The sequence below is a fragment of the Gallinula chloropus genome (genome assembly GCF_964237585.1).
Source record: "Gallinula chloropus genome assembly, chromosome: 7".
Lineage (NCBI taxonomy): Eukaryota > Metazoa > Chordata > Aves > Gruiformes > Rallidae > Gallinula > Gallinula chloropus.
In genome coordinates, this window is record NC_140092.1 from 23,090,270 (window position 1) to 23,113,881 (window position 23,612).

At 37.8% G+C, this 23,612-nt stretch overlaps 1 protein-coding gene across 1 annotated transcript; it reads left to right on the plus strand.

Moving 5' to 3' along the window:
- Positions 1–4: 4 nt before the first annotated feature.
- Positions 5–22,316, plus strand: NOP14 (NOP14 nucleolar protein; the record flags this gene model as incomplete). Its single annotated transcript, XM_084266908.1, has 18 exons — positions 5–202; positions 2,497–2,631; positions 3,434–3,575; positions 4,100–4,245; positions 4,661–4,798; positions 6,139–6,261; positions 7,471–7,602; positions 8,940–9,228; positions 10,464–10,594; positions 10,810–10,895; positions 12,502–12,637; positions 13,823–13,924; positions 14,681–14,834; positions 18,125–18,284; positions 19,062–19,209; positions 20,157–20,275; positions 21,410–21,565; positions 21,914–22,316. The coding sequence occupies 18 exons, from the start codon at positions 5–7 to the stop codon at positions 22,011–22,013; spliced, it is 2,595 nt and encodes an 864-aa protein (XP_084123034.1). The 3' UTR covers positions 22,014–22,316.
- Positions 22,317–23,612: the final 1,296 nt, after the last annotated feature.

Sequence of the window (23,612 nt, forward strand, 5' to 3'; positions counted from 1 at the left end):
ACAAATGGGGAAGGCGGGTAAGCGGAAGCGAAAGGCCTCGGCGCCCTCCGCAGGCAGGGGCCCTGTGAAGTCCGCTATGGCCGTGGTTAAGAGCAACCCCTTTGAGGTGAAGGTCAACAGGCAGAAGTTTGACATCTTGGGGAGGAAGACCAAGAATGACGTGGGGCTGCCTGGTGTCTCGCGGTCCAAGGCCATCAAAAAGGTAAGAGAACGTCAGAAGTTCGGTGGAAAAAAATGGTACCTGTAGCTGCGGTGGACAAATAAGCCTGGAGCTGTGTCAGGTGAGGTAAGAGGCGAGCTCTGTTGTGCCCAGGAAGGGTGGCACGTCACCTTGCACAGCACCATAGCTGGTGATGGTGAGCATGCTGAAAATGTCTCCTTCCAGTGCGGTCTGCAGGGTTCTGTGGTGCAGATCTCCCGTACTGCACGTGGGGGAATTACACTCTCCAAATTACCCAAGTCCAGAATACAGTGGCGCATGTTACTGACAAGAGAATAGTGGACCAGAGTGCAGGTTGCTGTCAGCGTTGATGGTGTTGGTTATTTTTGGCCATTGCAGGGTGTTAAGCTTGCTGTGATAGTGAAGGCTTGAAAGGGCACTAAGGTCTGGATGTAGTAAGAAAAGTATAGGCATAAAGAAATTACTATTGATTTGGAGAACATGCAGATGATTTGTGGTTAAATGGTTGATTTCTGTGTTGGGATGAATGATCTGTCCTCACAGAATGACCATGCAACTTAAGAACTGAGTAAACCTTTTCTCTTTCACCCTTATACCTGATTTTCTTTCATCATGAGCTACCTGCCCAAAATCCATAAAGTGTAAGGGAGAATGTTGATCTGGGATTACAGCAACCTGCCCTATCCTTGAGTGAAGCACTGGGTTTTTTTTTATGATCTGTCCCTTCAAACAAACCAGGGAAGAAGTTGAAACCTCTGTAGATTCTGTGAAAGCTGAAAAAAACCCATAATTTGAAAATATATCCCAGGATTCTCTCTGATAATTTTAGTCTGTTATCAAACAGAATTTAAAGCACTTACTAAAAAGAGAACATCTTTTTAAAGTAGTGCAGCAAAAGGAAATGGATATTTTATTTTGTATGCTTTCTGAGAGCTGATGCATTAAATATCTTTTTTTATCAAGAAGAGTACACATCAAATAACTGATAAATGAACATACTTATCAGTGCCCAAGGGATTAAACATGGTGCATGAACTCTGAAGTCTCTTAAGCTGTGCATAATTTACATATACTGTGACACAAGTAAATACAAGATAGAATTGGCAGGGTTATAGACAAAACCTGAGTTCTGGTGTCAGTTACAGTGGTGCCTGAAAATTAGAAAAATCTTAATGAGGCTGCAGAGGCCTATGGAGGAAACAGCCCTGCAGCAGTTTGTGAATTCTTGTTAATATCAGTAGCAATGGTGCTTCTCATAAGATTCAGTTAATGTGCTGCAAATAAACATGTATTATTTTTTTCCTAGCCTAAATGCAGCTATTGTTTTCTTCCTTTAGTAACTATGTACTATTTTCAGCATAAAATTATAAATTAGTTTTAAGTCTTCGTTACTATTTGTCAAGATATTAGAAAATGTTATAGATGTTTTTAATATCACATTTTAAGGTTATAGAATCCCAGACTGGTCTGGGATGGAGGGGACCCCAAAGAGCACAGAGCTCCAACCCCTGCCACAGGCAGGGACACCAACCTCCAGGCCTGGAGCTACACAAGGCTGCCCAGGGCCCCAGCCAACCTGGTCTTGAACACCTCCAGGGACGGGGCATCTACCAACTCTTTGGGCAGCCTGTTCCAGCCCCTCACCACTCTCTCTGTAAAAAACTTCCCCATCATATCTAGTCTAAACCTTCCCTCCTTTAGCTTTTTTAGCTTAGTCTTTGGGCTTTATTTAATAGTAAGGTAAATCAGATACTTGTCATTAATCAGATCGCCAGCACTGAAAAGTAAACCTGTCTCCTTACCTGTACTGTAAGTACAGCACATGCTACACCATACAGGTCTGCTAAACTTCTTTTTAGTCCTTTGATGCATAACTTCCCTGTCCTCAACAGTTAAGCAGAGATAGATATATGTACCCACTTGGGGGGTTTTCAAGTCTTAAATGACAAGATCAAAAGAGATTCAGCTGACTGGAGCTTTTTTGCTGTTGTTGATTCATGTATACTAAGCTTCAGACAGATGAGGATTCTTCAGTGGCAATGCAGAGCTTTTAGGCAATAAAGTAAGAGTGAGATACAGCGGACCACATTTTACCTTAGTATGGCCAGCTTATAAGAGAATTTAAAAACTCTGAATATGTTCTATAAGCTTCCTATTTTTTGTTAATTTTTCCTTCTTTGATTGCAATCTGATAAATTAGATTATATCACCAGGATACCATGGAGCCTTTTTTTGCCTTTGCTTTCTAAGTAGTTACTCTCTTTGGATTTTAATTTGATCTCTCTTTTTTTCTCTTTTGTTTTCTTCCCTTCTAGCGTACCCAAACATTACTGAAAGAATATAAAGAAAGGGAGAAGTCAAATGTGTTTAAAGACAAACGTTTTGGTGAATATAACACCAAAATAAGTCCAGAGGAAAAGATGATCAGACGATTCACACTGGAAAGACAGGTAAAGTATAGGAATTTTAAAAAAAAGTCAACACTCCTCCCTCAAAAAAAACCAAACCGACCACAAAAAATACATTGCCTTTTTGGTTGGGAGCATCTCCCTTAAATGGGAGTTGCTTGGAATTTTTATGAAGAAGTAAGGGTTTTGGTGGGAATTCAGTGTTCCTCATGAAAACTTTCTGGTTTTGCAAGACAACTATTTGAAGCAGAAGCTTTACTAACACTAACATGCAGCCAAGCAGATTCATTGATTGAGTGGTGTTCTTTGACTGCTTGGACTACTATGGTTGGGGAATTAATTAGAAAAAGGCAACCACCATCATGTACACTTTAATAATCTGGTACAGCTGTTGAGCAGCAGCAGCAGTTTCATTTGCAGACTAGAGAAACTCTGTAACCTGCTGTTATTCTCTAATGTGAATTGTACATGCAGTCCTGTTTCTGCCTTGTCATACTCCAGAATTGAGTTGCATAATATCATATTCTACTGATAATTTGTCTTGCTTATAGTCTGTTTCATAAGGCACAAAAAGTAGTAATTAAGAATTGATATTACTGATATATAGATAAAATTTAAGCTTTTCGGAGTTACTCGATTTGTACATTTGTGTAAGAGACATCATACTCCTTCACTTAAGGTTTAATGTATTTGAACAAAAGTATGGTCTCTTAGGGCTCTTATTCCTGTGTTCTGTTCCAGCAGAATACCCCTCAACTAGGATTAAAAATACAGGCTTTATTACTTTGTTGACTTTGGTCTAAAAATCTTCTGTTGTTTAATTGGTTTGCTTTACTGTTCTTAGCAAAATTTTGGGAAGAAGAATATCTATAATCTTAATGAAGATGAGGAGTTGACTCATTATGGCCAATCTTTGGCAGAAATTGAAAAACTAAATGACATTGTTGATAGTGACAGTGACACAGAAGAGAGGGGAACGTTGTCAGGTAAGACATGTCAGGTATATCCCACTGCTGGTTTTACTGTTGGTGCTTGTTCAGTACTCTTCCAGTGAGGAACACTGTGATGTTTAAACCAGAGTTGATTACTTCCCAGCTACACACAGAACAGATTTCTGGATCTTTGCAAATGTTAAATTGGAACTACCTACCTGGCAAGCTTGTTTAATCTGCGGGCTTTTCAGCATACATAGGTACCTGTACTTTAAACCCTCTGGATGGAATCTGAAGTGGTTGCTTTCTTGCATCTCTGCATCAAAATGCTAGTTAAAATACTGAGGAAACACATTCCTACCTTGTACAGAAAGTTTGTCAGCATAAATTCATGTGTCTCGCATCAGTTTCTTTTGGTATGGCCATTCCCATAGTGATGGAAATAGTACATGAATGATTGAGTAGTTGTAATTGCTCCCATTCTCAAAGAACAGGGGGATACTGTCTCAGCAGTGGCACTCCAGTACTCATGTGTGGATTTGAAAACGAGCCACTATCTACTGCTTTTTTTCTTCTAGCTGAATTAACTGCTGCTCACTTTGGAGGGGGTGGAGGCCTCCTTCGTAAGAAAGCATCAAGTGGGCAGCAAGATGAAGAGGAGGAGAAACCTAAATCTAGGAAGGAACTCATAGAAGAGATGATAGCCAAATCTAAGCAAGAAAAGGTGAGCTTTTAGCATTGAAGTATAAATGAGCTTGACTAAGAAACTGTCACAATTCCTGTCTTTGCAGAATAAAGTAGTAGTAGCATAGCAAACAAAGGAGATGGCTGTCTAGAAGTGTCCAGGCTCCTTCAATAAAGTCTGTCTGGCTGTGTACGCGTTTTAGGATATGCCTTGGATATCCCATTCTTTTGTATCCGCAGATCTCCCCTTCTGCACTTGTTTTCTGTATGTATCCCTTGTGCCATTCAGCATAACTCTCTACTTCCTCTTCCACAAGAATGTTACACTTCTAAAATGTTAAATATGTCAAATTACTCATTTGCTAAAGAGAGTGTTTTGTTTTAAGTTGTGAATGCTATGTCATGTTCATTTGAACATAACTGCTGGTTTTGTTTGGTGGGTTTTTTTTCTCTAGCAAGAGAGGCAAACTCGTAGAGAAAATGCACTAGAACTCACAGAAAAACTTGACAAAGACTGGAAGGAAATCCAAACCCTTATTGTCCACAAAACCCCTAAGTCAGAGAAAAAGGACAAAGAAGTAGAAAAACCCAAGGTAAGGTTTTGGCTAGACTGCTCCTCTGTTCTAATAGCTTGTGACAACTTTTGATTTGTAGTGACTGAAGCATAAGGCAAAATGTATTGTAAAATAAAATGTTCCCTGCTATTCACATCGAAGGAATGCTACAGTTTTAGGACAGTTTAATGATAGGATAATAGGGCCTTATATGATTTATCTGATTTTAATTATATATTGGTTTTCATTAGTTACCAAATTTGAGAAAGGTTGCAGGTTAAACAACACTGTTGGCTACAGCTTGTTTTTATGACATATATTTTCTTGAAGAACTAAAATTGTTGAGAACACTGACTTAGTTTGAATGCCTTTGCAGTATTCCTTGGATAAAACAACATTTATATGACATCACAAACACTTCCTTACTGTAAGTTTGATATTGTCTCCACAAAAGGGGAATGAAAATACTGTGAATTTCCGTTTATTGCTTGGCACTAGAATTCAGTTTTTAAAAGAAGAAACTGAGCTCATCTTCTGTTAATGCTGGTTTCAAATAACAGAAGAAACTGGATCATAAGTTCATCTTTTGATGTCTTGATTTTTGGTTTCAGAATATACCAAATACTCTAGTATGTTGGTAATGTGTTATCCGAGACAAAAATTTGGTCATAATTTGCTGAAAAGGAAGATTAGATGCCCTCATTTCATATGTGTGGATCCAGTTTAAGAATTATCAAGGATCCAAAGTGTGCATTAGTAATGCTCAATAACATTATCATTGAACTGAGAAAAAATCTAACTGTGCAAGAGAAGTTCCTAGGATTGAATTTTAAAGAAGCTGTATAGTTCAGCGACTTAAACAAGTAACAAGAAGACTATTTGCAAGTCCAGTGTAATCTCTGCTAGTGATTGTTCTCCCAAGTATGCTGCTTAAACTCACTGAGTATTGGCATCACTTTTTGTTTTCTTTAAGGCAGGCATGTAAGATAACAAAGACTTAGCTTGTTTCTGACAGTACAGAATGAAATGTAAACTACACACTCAGTAATTTAACCTGCTTTTTTAGAAAACAGTATTTTATTAATATTTCTTCAATCAGTAACTTAAAAGACAACTGGTTTACTTACAACTGAGAAACAAGTAGTAACTTGACTGGGAGGGGGGACAGGGAGTTTCAGGGGAACTTTTTATTAATAAAAAGTATTACTTCATTCCACTCCTTAATACTGAGTTCAATGTTCTTGCAGCTTTCTTGGGAAGCAGTCTTTTCCTTATATCTTAACAGTCTTATTTCTTTGCTGCTAGTCTGGCAGAGGAGTGGCTGCAGAGCAGAATAATAAAACTTAAGATAATAAACAATTATATAAATATTTCTTTAGCCTGATGAATATGATATGATTGTTCGAGAACTTGGATTTGAGATGAAAGCAAAACCTTCAGAAAGGATGAAGACAGAAGAAGAATTGGCAAAAGAGGAGCAGGCGCGACTCCAGAAGCTGGAGGTATACCATTTATGGTTTTAGATTGTTTTGTGGCTTGTCTTTTGGGAGTGACCACTAACATGCTGTTGCTTGACCTTACATTGAAAGTGGCTGTACTTAACTGCAATTCGTCAGAGGGTGAATGCAGGAAATCTTCTGTTTGTGTTTTGTTTGTGATCTGATACTGCAACAAAAAACAGGCTTAGTACGTGACTAGTGAGGTTTATGAATATCTTTCTTCAATATAAAGGTAGTATCTCTTTGGATTGCCTTTACATGTTTTAAATTATTCAGAATTGAGAGGTGCTGTATCTTGTTGCGCAGCAGTTGAATTAATACACTGGCAGTCATTTGTTGTTCTGGTGTTTTAAGAGTCTTTCAGCAGTAGTATGCATGTATAGCTTTGCTTTGCAGAGGAATAAACTTCTCTTGGGAAATGTTGCATGCTGTTCCTGTTACATGAGCTCTGAGTCTTATGGAAAGATTGAATAATTTAGTAAATGTTTCTCTGGTTTGTTTTGTTTTGCTTTTTTTCCCCCTTTTTGTTCTTTTTATTTGGGCATGAGGGATGCATTTAGAACTGTGGGGATTCAGTACCTTCAGGTGACCTCAGAACGGCCCCGTAGTTAATAGCAGAAAAGACAGAAGGATTCTTTTTTTTTTTTTTTTTACTTCTATTCTTGTCACTATGTTTGCTGCACATTCTATCTGGTTATCCAGATGGAAATAGTTCTGTAAGTTACGGGTTCAGATACTGTCCATGGAGTCTAGTTACAAACTTAGTAAGTCTTAAAGATCTTAAGGTACGATTGTGTTTACTACAGACTTGTTACATGTAAGCAGATCAACACTGCAGAATCATAAAATGCTTTAGAAGCTTACCTTTCTAGTAACAATGCATTGTCATACAAGCAAACCAGATGCATTTTAAAATGAGAGCACATAATGTTTCTGGTAAACCAGTTTTAATGCTTCAAAGTAAGCTAATCTGATTGATTGTGTGCTCTTTCTAGATTGCACTCACTACAGGAAATAAGGTATCATCAGCTTTTGCCCATGATGTCTCAAGTTGCTACTTTTTCCTTTTTATCATCTTGTTTAGAATCTTAATTAACTTTTTTCCTTTGATTTTCTTAGCTGTAGTATTTGAGGGATCTTCTGTTCTGTTGTAGTAACCTGATTGATCTAGATGGCTCACATTGTGTGTGTGGTATTTCTTCTGAAACACAGGCAGATCGACTACGTCGAATGCGTGGAATAGATGAGCAGGAAACTAAAAAGAAACCCAGCCACATCTCTGCTGATGATCTAGCTGATGGCTTTATCCTGGATAAAGATGACAGATGTTTATTGTCTTACAAGGTAAGGCTTTAAATTTCAGAATTTTGAGAGCTCTGAGAAGAGGATAGGAAAATCAGTTTGGAAGTGACCTCTGTGAAGCACTCTAGTCCAATTTCCTGCTGAAAGCAGTGTTAACTATGAAATCACTAGTTTGCTCAGGGCTTTATCCAGTCTGTTACTGGAAAATCTCCCAGAATGTAGGCTGTGTATTTCTCTGGGCAGTCTATCCCACTGACTGTCCATACCATGAAAAAGTTAGTCTTCGTATCATTTGATGTCTGAAAACATCTTGTTCCAACTTAGAAGCCTGTTCCTTCTGATTTGCCTGCTGTGGCCTGTGATGAGCAGAGGGTTGCTCTGCCTTCTCAGTGGTCTCCTGTGTTGGTATGGAAAGGTGGTTATTTCATCCAAGCTGAAGAAGCACAGATCTGCCCCTCCTCATAGGGCAGGTGCCCCAGCTCCCTGACAGTCTTTGTGGCTTTATGGTGAACTTGCTGCAGTTTATAGGTGTCTATTGTATTTGAAGGACCAAAACTGGATGCTGTGTTCTATATGGTCTTGCAAGAATTGAACAGAGGGGATTAGTTGCTTCCCTCAATCTACTGACTGTACTTCTGCTATTATAGTAGCCTTCTGTGCTGTTACCCTACTGGGCTGAAGAGAAGGCTTTAGCCCTTTTAGTAGTTTTCTTTATTTCTGCTGTATTTGATACAGCTTCCACACAATTTTAGCCTGAGGATGAATGGGTTTCTGGAAGAAGCCTTCCCCTATGAAGTAGCTTTGATTAAAGGGGCAGAGAAATATAATCTTAAAGCTGATGGTAATGAGTCACCCTGACCATGGTGCACATGTGCACATACTCATACTGATCTCATCCTCTTACATATAAGTAGTGAGGGAACTGCTGTTGTCCTTGAAGGGGAGAATGCTAATTGTGTATGTGAATTTAAACCGATGATTAGTAAAATCAGGATGGGAACAAATATTTGTCTGATACACTATTTTAATACATAGAAGGATATTTTTCTAAATGAAGAATGCTTCTGTAAGTGATGCTGGTTTTGGGGTTTTTTTCATGTCATCTGCTAGTAGATTTTTCATTTGTGTGGGTTCTTTTATTCCTCCTATACCACCTCTATTACAGTTTCTCCCAGCTGCTTGGTAAAAACCTACTATTATATTTGTGTGCATGTTCTTCTTAAAATCCCTTCTTGGCCAGCACTATTGCCATTCGCTGCGTGGGCAGGATACTAAGGCTCAGATCCTGTTTATGTGTGTTTAGCAATAGCTTTACATGGTGATTCTGGTGGAGTGCTGTCAATCAGTATTTTAACTGGCTTATTTTTCCCTACTGACAGGATGGAAAAATGAATATTGAAAATGAAGAGGAAGAAGAAAAAGATGAGGAAGAAGGGGAGACGGAAGATGCGAATGAAGAAGAAAGTGAGGAGGAATCTGCTAATGAAGATGAGGATATTGCTCCAGATAGCCACTCAGATCTTGAATCTGACCTTGAGAGTGAAGAAGAAGCTGCAGGGAAGAAAGAACAGAAGAAACAAGAGATAAATGAAAATAAGTCTGCAAATGTGAAGGAGATAGATCTGAATATGGAAGCTGACAAATCAGAGCTTCCCTATACATTTGCTGGTAAGCAAAGAACTAATACAGAGATCCTTGTTGTCTCCAGGGACTTTATAACTGGTCTCATTCTCTGCCTTGTAGAATCTTGTGTATTCCTGTTCATCCCTGAAGTTTTGCCTCATAGTTATCATCCTCTATTCCAAGAGTATCCAGTAACTACTGTTTTTAGTAATCAGCCTTAATCATGTTATGAGCAGTGGGAACCAGATCTGATTCATCCCAGAGCTGTTTCTTCTCTGAGTAGCCTTAGAATTGAAAGATAATTACTGTAGATCCAGTAGGATCTGGGAAGATCTGTACTCCTTTCTGAAGGCCACCAACCCCTCCAGTCCATTATACTAGTGTTTTGCACAGGGGAAGCCAGGATAGTATTCTATTATCTATACTTAAATGAGAAAATAAGTGTTTCAGCTGGCAGTTTTGTCAGGGAAGATGCTTGGAGAGGCTTAATGAAGGCTTAATCCCTGTGATGTCATATTATGGTATTGTTAAATCAAGACGCTCAGTTTGACTCTGCTTTGCATTTTTGCCATGGAAGAAGGAGGTGGCACATTTCAAGTGTTTTGTATAACACTTAAGTACATAATGGATCTCACTATTGTGCTAGTGTGGATTTCTTTAACAAAAATATCTGTCACAATATTAAACAATCTTTCAAACAACTTCCTTAAGTGCTTGCATTTTCCTATCAAAAGGAGATACCTTTACTCAAAGCCTTTTAAATTGCACTTAGGTTTTTTAACCAGAGAACAGTAGCATTAAGGTTACTCAAATTTAACTAGTTAGAATGTTTTCTAACATGTGGACTTGTGCAAAGGACAAAACATATGCCAGGATATTTCTTTAGTCACTATTTTCTCTCAGTGGCAAGATTCTTCCTGTTCTTAATATCCTTCATACAGAAGCTAGTTAGATATGAATTGACTATAGAGTTAATTGTCTTATGGTAATTTGTGGTTGACTGTGTAATTCTGCTTTTTGTATGTTGACATAGTTGTGCTCAGCTTAGGTAGCAAATACAGGATAAAGTGAATGTTCACTGCTGAAAAATATTTACATTATTTTCTGACAAGTTCATTTATTATATATATGCTGATATGTTATTAGTGTTTAAAATGTGATTATTTAAAAGTCGTATATATTTTTTTCTGCAAAATAACATTTTCAAACTAGAAATTTGTTCGCTGTTCACTTCAATGAAATCTATTAAGTTTGAGATTTTTTCAATTTCTACTTTCTAGCTCCTGAGTCCTATGATACATTGAAGTCTTTATTGGCTGGAAGAACAATAGAACAACAGCTTACTATACTGGAGAGAATTCAGAAGTGCAATCACCCAAGCCTTGCAGCGGGAAACAAAGCAAAGTTGGAAGTATGGGGGTTTTGTTTTAAACTTAAAATTAACTTTGAATTCCAGTGTAAGTTTTAGTAAGTATTCAGGGAGCAGTATAGATGCTTCTATGTTAAGAATAGCAGTAGAATCAACACGCTATTCTTTGTTCTCTAGCTTCTGTATTGCCGCTGTTCCATGCAGCTTAAGAATATGTAGAATGAAGGAATCATTTTAACATACTTTGCTTCTTGCAGAAACTGTTTGGCTTCCTTTTGGAGTATATCGGAGAGTTAGCAACTCTGGATTTACCAGAGCTCAGAACAATTGACAAATTGGTCCTGTAAGTAATAAATCCTAAGATCTTGTCTCCTTTGTGATTTAAAGAGAAAAACTACCTATCTAAAACATTTAGCATATTGTTTGTTTCAAATAGTTCTTTAGGAATTGTAAGCAACTGGTCACTCTGCATCTCTATAGTATTTTAACCTTGTATCATGTATTGCTTGAGTTACTAATTGTATTATTTTAACATTCTCAAAACGTTAAAATCTAATATTTGATCTGCAAAATGCTTTTTGTGGGTAGCTGACACACAATGCCCTGTATGCATGCAAACTTCTGTATATGAAGTATAGACTGCTGATTTTAAGCTTTGCAATGGCACTGTGCCATTCCCTTTGCAATCCTTGTTTATTCCAAGGGCTTCCACTCTGTGATTTCATTCAGGGAACTAGATGAAAATGGAATTAAAAAGCGTTATGGAAACTCATGCAAAAGTTCCAAGTAAACACTTTACAGGAAGTTATCAAATTGGTATTGTTGGCTTCAAATACCTGACAGGCAGTTCCAGTGGCAAGAGAGCCAAATTTGCCTGAGGTGCACAGCAAAGGCTGAGAGTCAGTGGGCACAGGCTACAGCAAGGGAAATTCCAATTAGATATAAGGAAAAAAATCTTAAAAGCAAAAGTGTAGAACATTAAAACAAATTTCCCAGAGAGGGTGTGGGATCTCCCCCTTGAAGACAGACAAAAAAGCCACAAATAGCCTGATCCAGCTTTGAAGTTAACCGTGCTTTGAGCTGGGGGTTGCATCACATGATGTCCAAAAGCCCATTTGAATCAAAATTAGTCTGTGATTTCTATCTTGACTTTTCAGACTAGACAGCTTGCTTTCAGTAATTTCTCTATGGTTGTCAGTAAGTTTTTTTTTATTTCATACTAAAGTAAATAAGTTAAAAAAAAAACTGTTATGTGCAGCTTAAGCATTTGTTTCTCTGCTGTATTTGTCAGTGAGAGCACTGGCCTGTTGATGCTGTTGCACATGCTGGGGCTCTGTAAAAAAGTGTGAACAGGTTTTGATCCCGTTTAAAACTAGGATTTATTAGTATTACTGCAGGCACTTCCACCTGAAAATACTGGGAACAAAATCGACCAAACAAATGCAGACTCCTGACACTATCTCCCTGTAGTCATTAGCCATACGTCAGGAGCTGATCTAACTTTGTGGGAGTATTTTTTTTCTTGTTTTAAGTAATAATTTTGCTCACATGTTATTCAACATTGAAGAGCACTTAGGGTAGTGGGCTGCCCAGTATGGGCCCCATATCTCAGTGCAGTAAAATGTAGTTAGGAGATTCAGAAGGATATGTTTTAATCATAGCAGATGAGTTGGGAGTGTATTTTAAAGTTTTTAATTCTCATTTAAGTTTTAGAGACCATCAAATCAAAGATAAGGCTCAATGACAAATACATGACTCTGTAAGCTGAGAGTATTACAATAATAATGCTGGGTGGCTATTCCTAAAAAAGACTTAATTTTTCCAAGGAATCTTTTTGTGTTACAATGTAGTTGGAACACAAGAAATCTTCCTACAGGTGCTTAAAAATCAGGTTTTTTGTTAACATCAGTGGTGTAACTTGATAATGACTTAACATTTCTTGTTAATAGGCCATTGTATAATCTTTGCCAGATGTTTCCTGAGGCAGCCAGTGACAGTATTAAGTTTATCCTTCGAGACGCTGCACATGATATGGAAGAAGCAATTGAAGTCAAAGGCCGTGCACCGTTCCCAGGTTTAGACACGGTAATGACCGCACACTGCTAGGAACATCTCCTCCTCTTTCTGATCAGGAATGCCAGTAAATGAGAGGTGACATTACATAGGATTTTTACATCTCAAAATCAAAAGCCCCACAACAAAATTCCTGAGAAACAGACTTCTAAGAAGTAATATTGTCAGCTATGTCCTGATGTCTTTAACTGTGTTAAGTGCAGATGTCTGAAAAGTAGCGCGCTGTCTCCTAGGTTAACAAAAATAACAATGAAATATATGGATATAAAAATACAACATTTCTTAGTACTTGCTACATTAATGACTCGAAGAATCCTGAATCAAAAGGAAATGTATTGTAGAGAGCTTTTAACTTCTATTTTTATTTTGTCAGTGCCATCCTTATGACACCAATCACACTTCTGACTTTCTTCACCTTCTGTAAACTTTTCCAGGTGTCAAGTCATCACTGTCTTTTTGGGGTGGAATTTTATCACTCGCCTATTCCCAAAGCACTTGTTATGTTGTTTAGACCTTATATGTGCCTGTAGTTAACTGAACCTTCAAATTTGGATTGTGGTATTTAGTAACCAAAACAGTTCAGCAGAATGTTTGTTTACATAGAGGGAAGCAGCTGAAACAATAAAACTTGACTTGCATCTAGCTTACTCTGCAAATACTAGATAATTTTCACAATTACTTTGCAACTGATGCTTAACATCCTTAGGGTCTTCACACCAGATCACTTGTACCTCTGAACAAGTCCCCTTCAGTAAAAGTGTGGCTAAGCACTGTGTAGTTCTTTTGGCTGCAACTGTTACTTGTTGATGTGTGCTAGGGCCTGTGGATCCTGGTCACCTAATGACTGCTCATTTGTTTGGGGTGTGAGAGTATGTGACTGTGGTGGTCTGAAGGGGGTTGGGGTTTCTAACAGAGTAAGTGGGGTTGGGGGGCATACTTCCTGCTTGGTTGTTCTTTCAGCTGCCTTGTTGAATTAAGGCAATTTTAGACCTATAATGGATATTCCATTTCCTCATGTAACTTAGTCATCTCAATAAGTAGGTCATGTATTGTATCAGACTCCTAAAAGTTATGTATATTGTCATGTTTTTAGACTACTACTTGGCAGCTATTCATCAGTTATATATGTGTAAAGCTAAGATCCTGGGAATAATGTCTTAATATATTTTGCCTTACTTGTGTTTTATGTGCTGTCAGCTTATTTATTTGAAAATTACGTCTCTGCTGTTTCCAACTTCTGACTTCTGGCATCCAGTCGTAACACCTGCATTTATATACATGAGTCAGCTGCTTACTAAGGTATGTCTGTGATGTTGTATCTCAGTATGCAACTTAATTTCCTTGTTTCTTCCTAGGACTCGGGAGATCTTTGTTAGTATTAATGTATATATTGGAAATCTACTGAAAAGGCACCTGTGTGTTTGGTACAGTCACAGGTAGTAATTGGAAGGAAAAAGTGAAGAGTATAACAAAGCCACAGCTAATAATTTTTTTCAAGCTGTCACACAAGAATTCTTTATATGGCAAATTTCAGTCTGTTGTGTCAGTCCTATGCATACAGTCTGAAAATTCACTAGTGATTTATCTTCCACATGCTGCATTTGTTGCTACTAAAGAAAGATGCTTAAAAATTGGCAGTATTTGTTTTCCTTTAAAACGTACTTAATGCATTGCAGAGCAGTCAAAATAGTTCTTTATTTTTGTATCCAAATATCCTGTTTATAGGTCTTGAAAATCTTCAGCTTGCTGTTCTATTGCTGTTAGGTATCCAGGTTGCTCTGAACCCTTTATTTCCTTGGTTTGTGTCTGAAGAACTTACTGGTTTTGGTTTAGCACCTTCTAGTGGCATAAACCAGTTCTGACAAACTTCCTACTGAGTTCTGCATCTATGCTTCAGCGAGGGCAAGGGAAAGCTGATTTGGTTTCCATGTGAAGTCCAAAGGAGGCAATTTTACAGATTTTAGATGAGCACACAAGTATTTCTGCTTTTGGGGTCATCTTGTATTTGCTATGTACAGACTTCTAATTAAGATGTTTTGTGCTGCTTATTTTCAGTGTCGCATCACAACACTGCAGGATATTATTAAAGGGTTATTTATATGCTGTTTGTTCCTGGAATATGTATCTCTCTCCAGAAGATTTGTACCGGAACTCATAAATTTTCTTCTTGGAGTACTTCACCTATCTCTACCAAAAAAGCAGGCCCAGGGTGAGTTTCATTAGAATAAATGACTAATAAATTTTAGCATTTGTGATTATCTTTTAAATTTCAATTAAAAAAATTTGCACTGAATTTATTATTTTTAACCAAAAGACCAAAATCATCTTATAGGTAATCCATATTCAACCTTGATTCTTGATTCAACTAGATCCTTTAGTAGTGTTGGTGGGAATTAAAGGAAAGAAAGTCGTGTTGCCCCCAGTGCAGCACAACATTGTGCTAAATAGCCTGTGATTGAACTGTGCTCTGAAATTCAGTCCCCAGTGGACTTTCTCATGAGTACCCTGTATCTTCACAGCGAGACAGCAGCTAATGCTGCAGATACCCTCCCTTTTCAGCTAACAGCCATATCACCAAGGTAAATGAGAGAAGTATATCACAGAGGTGATATTTTTCCCTTTTTATTTATTTGACATAGATTTGTTTCAGTGTAACAGAGGGCTGTTGTCTCCACAAGCAGGGTTAGTCTGTGCTGTAATGTTATCTGCGTAAACAGAATAATTGCAAAAACAACAGTGAGAATATCTTTTCAGTCTGATCCATACGCTAGCAAATGGGTTTCATTTGCCACTCTTCCTCTTTCTTCAACTTTTTCTTCTGGATTCATTTCTGTCTTTGAAGTTATTCTAGATATGTTCACAAGTTTACTGACTTAAGAGTCACTAATAACTAGTTCATGCGTTAGTATCTCTCTGAGGGCCGCTCTGAGTGTCACTTAGCATGCGTGAAGAGACTGCAGGCAGGATGTTCTCACGTGAAAAATTGAATTATTTGCTGGCATACTCACGAGACATCTGGGATCTAACAAACTACAGGCTTACATATCAAGAGTGACAAACAGATTAATAAGATATCCTAAGAGTCTCTGTCCTCTAGATAGTCACATGTCTGGTAAGGAAGGTTCAGCTTCTGTTGCTCCAGTATTCCAGTACATCTTCAGTAGCACTGAGTGGTTATCTTGGAGCTCCCTACTCTCTCTTTTCTTTTTAATCTTATCCTATTCCAATTTAGGATTTTTATGGCTTTCCATGCTGGTAGTTTTATCTTTTGAGATACTAATGATCCCTCTCTCAGGAAACTTACCACTGCAGTTTCACCTTTATCCTGTGTGGCTGTACCCTACAGACTTTCTTGCAGCTGCTTCTCACAGCTTAGCAGATTCCTCTGAAGTGCGAGCCAAGGTTACACAGCTGGGCTGCATCAGAGCTAAGCCCTGGATTCTCAGAACACAGTTCAGCTTTTATGAGCTGGGAAGAGGTTACGGAGTGGGTGGGTTATGCAGCACCTAAAATATTTGCCCCTTTGTAGATGAAACATTCTTAAGAGATTACACAGAGGTTTTTGGTACAGCTAAAATACAGGATTCTGCAAAATCTGATAAGGACCATTTTAAACCATTTAGTGGTAATTGATCAAGTGTGGACTTCTTTTTCTTAATTTCCTTTAGGATTCTGTTAATGATTTATCACTAGTTAAACTTGCACGGTGTTGGTTTCTGTTAGTGCTGAGGAAAAGCTCAATAAACAATATATTTAAGGCATAGTATTCTCTTTGAGATTTTTTCAGTCAGCATTGATGTTTTGATGTTGTCAAAGTATCCAGCCATGTTTTTAAGTATTTATGATGGAAGTATTGATAAATGTGATAGTTAGGCTGTCAACATAGAATATTTTAAAATGAACACACATCCAGTTCTCTGGCAAGTTCTCTGAATGTTGTCGCAACAAAGTATTTCTTGGGATTAAATTTGATAGTAAAATTGGCAACTAGAACTCATTCTGTGAACTTGATTCATAAATCTCTTACCTGAAGAAATTACTGGAATACAACTTCATAAAAGACTGAAATATAGGCTGAATTGGACTTAAACAATTATTACTTTAAAGGTGAAAAGCTAGAGGTAGAGGAAGTGGGAAGGAACTGTCATAGTTTATAGCCTTAGCTAATGGAGTTGTTAATGAGATCTGATATCTTCTCACAACTAAAGCAGATAATAAAACTTGAATATCTTAATTCCCGATCTTGTATATATCTGCATCATAAACTCTCAGAAGTTTGGGTCTCAGACCTAATGAATTATTATAAATACACTGCCTTCTGGCCTGTCTCTGAAGAACCATGTACAGATTCAAGAGAATGTTCATAATCTTAATTTACAGATTGAAAAAAGCTTTGAAGTAAGTTCTATTGCAAGGTAGCAGGATGCAGGGAAAACCAGCACAGAGGCTGCAAGTTTTCTCCCTTAACCATGAAATTCTTCAGATGCTTCTTTCATGTTGCTCTTTATGTACCATTTCACAGATCAGATTATGATCAGAAGCACAGTGATTCTTCAACATTCTCTTTATGTATTCTGTGTTCCATGCTATTCTTGTTTTAAAACTAATTAGCTGGAATAGGAAGGGACGTCATATCAGGTATCTGAGGGCCCCTGCTGAGACATCACAGGAGAGGGTTAGTGAGGTACTGCAAATATGGGCTCTGCCTGCTCCAACTCACCATGCTACTTGACCATTCAGGTCAAAGCCTTCTACTTGTAACTCCATGGGAGTCCTGCCATTTCCTCTTAATTGCATCCAGTACATCATCCTCACTGTCAGTTTAACTCTGCATCATGGCAGATAAGTGCCTTCTCTTTCTGTGCATAGAGTCCTAGAATGGTTTGGGTTGGAAGGGATATTCAAGGTCACTTAGTCCCAACCCCCTGCCATGGGCAGGGACACCCTGCACTAGCCCAGGTTGCCCAAAGCCCCAACCAACCTGGCCTTGAACGCTGCCAGGGACCCAGGGGCAGCCACAGCTGCTCTGGGCAGCCTGTACCAGGGCCTCACCATCCTCACAAGGAAGGGTTTCATCCTCATACCTAAATCTCCTTGCTTTCAGTTTAGAGTCATTCACCCTTGTCCTATCACTCCATGCCATTGTAAAGAGTCCCTCTCCAGCTTTCCTGTAGGAAAAACCTTTTAGGTAAGTAAAAGTAAAATCGCAGCCCTCCAGTACCTTTTAGATAAGGTGTCCTGAAAGCCCTATCTAGGCTAAAGAACCCAAACTCTCTCAGCCTGTCCTTGTACAGGAAGTGGTCCAGCCATCTCATCTTCATGGCCAACCTCTGCACTTGCTCCAACAGATCCATGTCCTTCTTAGTTGGGGGCCCCAGAGTTGAACACAGAGAGACAGTGTGATTAAAAATGTAAAAATGAAGTTCTTAGTTTTTATTCCTTTAGAAAGAATGCTTAGAATTGATCTTGTTTAATGTTTATTATTGTTGGGTTTTTTAGGCTATACTGTAGTGCATCCATTTACACCAATGGGGAAAAATTTAGAACTGCTTTTGGTATGTGATAAGAAGGATCTGGGAAGTTGGCAGAAGCAAAATCTGCCATTGAGTATCGTGACTAGATTAAAGGAAGCCAGCGGAACTGAAGCAAATCATATCAGGTATGTAGAGAATGTGAACAAAAAGCCCAAACAGGCCATCTGTCGGGTAGCCTTAGTGACATTGCCCTTCAGGAGTAAAACTAGGAGTAGTGAGTTGTTCTGTTTTATTCTTACAGTACTGCCTGTAGCATGTGGAATTGCTAATCCTTTGCCAGAAGGATACACAGAGCACTTGTTGGAGTGCTCAGCCCTTTCATTTCTTTTTGGTACAACTGTGAACTGATGAGGAAGGTATTGATAGAAGAGATGCCTAACAACTTTGAGCTGTCCATCTCTTCAGAAACGAATAACTATTTACATACAAACACTATGTTACAAAGTGTCACTTAAGTAATGAAACACTGAAGTTAGGGAAGACCACAGTTAAACATGTTCACTAACCATGTTCAGGCTCATTTTTCACCTTGTGCCAAAGTAAGCACTTTGTTAGGAAATTCAAAAAGAAACCCAAAGCCAAAATCATTTAAAAAAAAGTTTTAAAACTTCAGAACCAGTACTAGAACAGTTCTAGAAACAGTGTAAGAATTTCTTACTCTACAGAATTGCCAACTGTTTTGTGCTCTGTGCACTGGGAGACTAATGGATTTCTTCCCACAAATGAGTATTTGCATATAGTAGGAGAGTGAATTAACTAGACACAGCCTTGTAACTGATTCTGTCAGGCAGTCTTAACAGTAGTTAAGACACTGCTAATGCTCCCAAATATAATTAATTTCATTTGAAAATCTGCTAAAGTTCTTGCAAGTGAAATTATTAAATGCTTTTCTGCATCAACAGGTTATCATGTCTAGCCCTGTGTTTTGACCTTATTAAAAAATGTGCAGCTCTGTATGAGACTTTACCATCATTCCATGAAATAATGCATCCTGTCAGAGTGCTGCTTACCCAACACGTGCCAGCGAATGAATATCCTGAACAGATGCAGGTATTTGTTCCTCAAGAATGAAATAATTGATTGTTTTGTTCATAAACTGTGATCTTCACCTGTCTTTAAACAAAAAAGAAGTATAAACATCAGTGAGATTTGGGGTTTTTTTTCAAGGAACAGTGTTTGCCTTTTGAGCTCTTCAGAAACATCACTGTGATTTTTGTGGGAAAGCCAAAGAGTAGAGAATGTTTAGAAAAGATGTTTTTTCACTGTGTGTCTTATCTTGTCCCTCTAACTGAATAGAATAGCACTTAGTTTGTACTAATGTCACATTCCACAAGTGACTTAATTTGTAAGAACAGTAGTCTGCTAGAAGTTGTTCTTGTACTTTTGTAATGAATCTGTACAGCTTTGGTACAACCAAGTATGTGTACCAAATTGCTGAGGGAGGATTTGTAACTGTGTAAGTAAGACTAAGATAAATACACCTGGTCAGTTAGCTTACCTAAAACAGGCCATTTTTTTGTTCTTATAGCAACGAGGTTCAAATTTGTAATCTCTTGAATGTAACAGAATTGTCCTTTCCTCAAAAAGGCATCATGAAATATCCATAGCAAACAAGGTTTTGTAACATAAATGATGCAAAATGGCCTATATTTTTTCCATCAAAATAAGTAACGTGAACAATCATTCTTAAGACGACCCTTAAAGGCAGGAGTCTTGAGTTAGCAAGACTAAAGGCATTTTTCTTCCTCTGTTTAGGTGAAGCTACCTGCAAGCCTTTCTTACTTTACATGATACCATCTCAAGAGACTTCAAAAAGTGTATAAAAATGATAGAGCCTGGAATTCAGTGTTTGCAGTGTCCTAATGTGTAGCAGTTACTTCACCCAGCAATAGAACATATGGGGAGAACACTATTGTTGATTCTATTTACTGTGTTTTTTTGTGAATTACAGTGTCTTTGATAGGCTTTTAGAAATGTAAATTTATTTGCATTTTCAGGAATGGTATCACGGTGCTCTGAAAGAGCTAGAGAACAAAGTAAAACACTATACCCCACTGATATGTGAGAAGAGGAAGCCAGTGCCATTGAAACAGTATACACCTAAAATTGTGAAAGTGTAAGTAAAGCAACACATGATGCAAAGGATTTTCAGCAAAGTAGAAGGATTTGGAAAAGGAGACATGAAACAGATGACCTTTTTCTGCTGGGTTTTGTGCACAGATCCTAAGGGACCAGATACTTGGGTGGTAGGAAGGAAAGAAAAAGGAAGTAGAAATTCTGAAAAATAGAGCAAAGATTGTCCTTTGGAAAAGTAACATTGGAAATCAAGATCAAATAAATTAATACAGTTCAAGATAAAGAGAGGTTGTTACTACCTAGTCAGGTACTTTATGGAATGCTCTGTCAAGCATTCAAGCCTGAAGAACAACAGTGAGTACTTAATGTACATATGAACTATAGGAAGGTACTGAGGGATGCTTCACCTCTGTGTCACAGGTCGGAATAAATAATCAGTCGGACTAAGCGTTCCTTTAAGAATACTTACTTGCCCCACTGTTCTTTGCCCCAACCAAGCAGCTTTCTACCTTCCAACAGTACCAATGAGAAAAATACACGTTGGGTTTTTTCCCCCAGCCCCCTTTTTTTTTTTATAGAGCTTCCAATGATCATGTGCATTTTTGTATTCTGTTTTGGAGTTAATTTTAATGACACTAGTTTTGGTAACCAGTAGATATTTGCCTTACCTTGGCTACTGACTGACTTGGCCGTGTTGCTTATCCACAGGGGCATGAATTGTTTGCCTTTTTTTTTCTGGTATTTAGAGGATAGCTTTCTTTTGCTGTATACATGTATTCCCAAGTAACTGATCAGACATTTTTGTAGAATTCACCTGCAGAGAAAGTCTGCAAAAACTTTATAATTTGGGAGAGTCCATCTTTCTTCAGGCATTATTAATTTTTCTACTCCAGCTTTTTCACTCTGTTCAAAATGTGGGCTACATATTGGGGATAGAGGTATAAATGATGTCTGATTGTCAGCTGCATGATGATGGTATGCAGACAGAAGGTCTGGTGAGTGGTTTTTGGCATGTTCATTGGGCAGCTTCTTACTCTGCAAGTTAACTGATACACAGGAATTAAAATACTGAGCTAATATTCATATAAAAACTCATTTCTTGTAAAAATGGAAAAGTTAATTGTTTTTCTTTTGTTGAGGATTTCTGTCCCTTACACATACATTTTCATTTCAGTTTAGAGTTTGGAAGAAAGCAGGGAGGCAGCAAGAAGGAGCAAGAAAGAAGGCAGTTGATCCAGAGGCATAAACGTGAACTTAAAGGAGCCATTCGCGAGATTCGGAAAGATAACCAGTTCCTGGCTAGACAGCAGCTTTCAGAAATCATGGAGAGGTAACGTAGCCTTTGTTCCCACACTGGTTTGGGGATTGTTCTGCTGCCTGTTTATTCCTTTGCTGTGTGCCAGGGCTGACAGTAGTGATAGATCATGCCAAGCTTAAATAAAATCAGACCGTTTGGGAACAACGTTTTTAATAGAGGTAATGTTTGGTGTTTTCAATTTTGAAATTTTATTTCTCTAGTTTAAGAGCATGTGGAAGGTTTTTATTTAAAGTGTGTGTTGGTGAAATTTAAGAGATGGGAGGTTTTTATAAGTTGTTAATTATTGTCTGCTTATACTTAATTATTTTGCCTAATATAATCTTTCTGAAATAATTTTATATGTTGCTGTTCGTTTTACAGAGATTCAGCCAGAAAAAGAAAAGTGAAAGAGCTTCTTGGTAGCCTTGCTACACAGGAAGGTGAATGGAAAGCAATGAAAAGGAAAAAAGGAAATAATTAGTTGGGACTGTCTACAGCAGGAAACTTTGGGTTTGCTGCCGTGTAAAACACCCCGATCTTCTGCTTTTTGAACAGATTTTAATTGCATTCTTTGGATGCATTCCTTTTGAGGAGACATAAGCAAGCCTGCTTATTGGAAAAATCCACAGGTTTTCATAAGGAAAATAAAAATAACACTTTTGTATGTGGTATGCTTCTGTTCAATTACAGTGAATACTTGGATAAACAGTGAGAATTCTTATGTGTTTGCATGACCAGGTTTTAATTTAATTTGAACTGCACATAAACACACACATGCAAATTGCAGGCAGCTCTCAGTGGCAGTATATTTGCAATTAAGTGGTAACATTTTAATTAGCCCGTAGCATTAGGTCATTCTAATTCAGGTATTGAGTGAGGTGATGGAATCAGTTTTCAAGTAGAAATCCTTTGTTGAAGCTCTGCCTCCATTCATCTCTTTAAGTCAGTTTTGAATTGAGCACAGCTCTGAAATTCTTCATAATCTAGACTGATTAATGAGAATTCCTCTGTGTTTTCCTAATGGATTTAAGTGGACAGTGAAATCTTTACCCCTCTTCCACTTATTTTATCAGTAATTAGACAGACGTGGTAACTGCCCAACATGACTGTGGAGAACATGTGTTCTTCAGGTAGTCAATTAATACTTCTAATGCTTTTTTAAAATACTATAGTTGTGAAGAAACATTTCAGTGCTGCACAGGACATCAGTTACTTAAAGGTGCTGGTCCGAACAATGTTCTACCTATCTAAAAGGTTCAGTGACAATTGAAGAAAACTTTAGTGTTTTCTTGGAAAATTTCACAAAATTAAGTCCCCCTTTACAATAACGTTCCAATTTCAGTATAAAGAACAAACACTAGTGGTGGTGGTTTTTTACAAAAAAAATTAAAAAAGCAAAGCAAAACCCCAAAGCCTCTTCCATTTCCAACACTGTTCCTAAATCTGATCGTGTTCTGGTGAACAGGTATTCAGGCATGAAGAAAATCTTAAATGCTGGCAGTAAAACCAATATAACAGTTAGGCCTGGTTGTTTCAGACTGGCTTAGAATGTTTCCTTTGGTTGGTTTTTACATTTGTTTCAAATGAGATTTGTAATGGAAGCAGAACTAAAACTAGGAGGGGGTGCATTGAAACATGATTTACATTAAATTCTATTGATAAAAGGTATCTTTGTAAGATAGATATTAAAGACTTTTCTATATATGTTTCTTAGAAGAGCACTTTATTTGAAGGACTTTACTGAATCCCAGTGCAACTATAGCAATGCAAGTAATGGGTGATTGTCACAAGCTATTTTGGCTTGCCAAACGTTGTATTAAATGTTAAAGTAGGCTGCATGCTAAGATGCAGAGGGGAGATACTTATGTCACATAGAAGTTAGTAAGATTTCTATGTTTGAAATCCATTCATGCGTCTGAAAAGAAATACATTTCCAGTAAAAATCATAGAATTGTTTAGGTTTTAGAAAAGACCTTTAAGGTCACTGATTCCAACCACTAATCCCCAGTCCACCACTAACCCATGTCCCCCAGCATCACATCCACATGTCTTTTAAATACCTCCAGAGATGGTGACACAA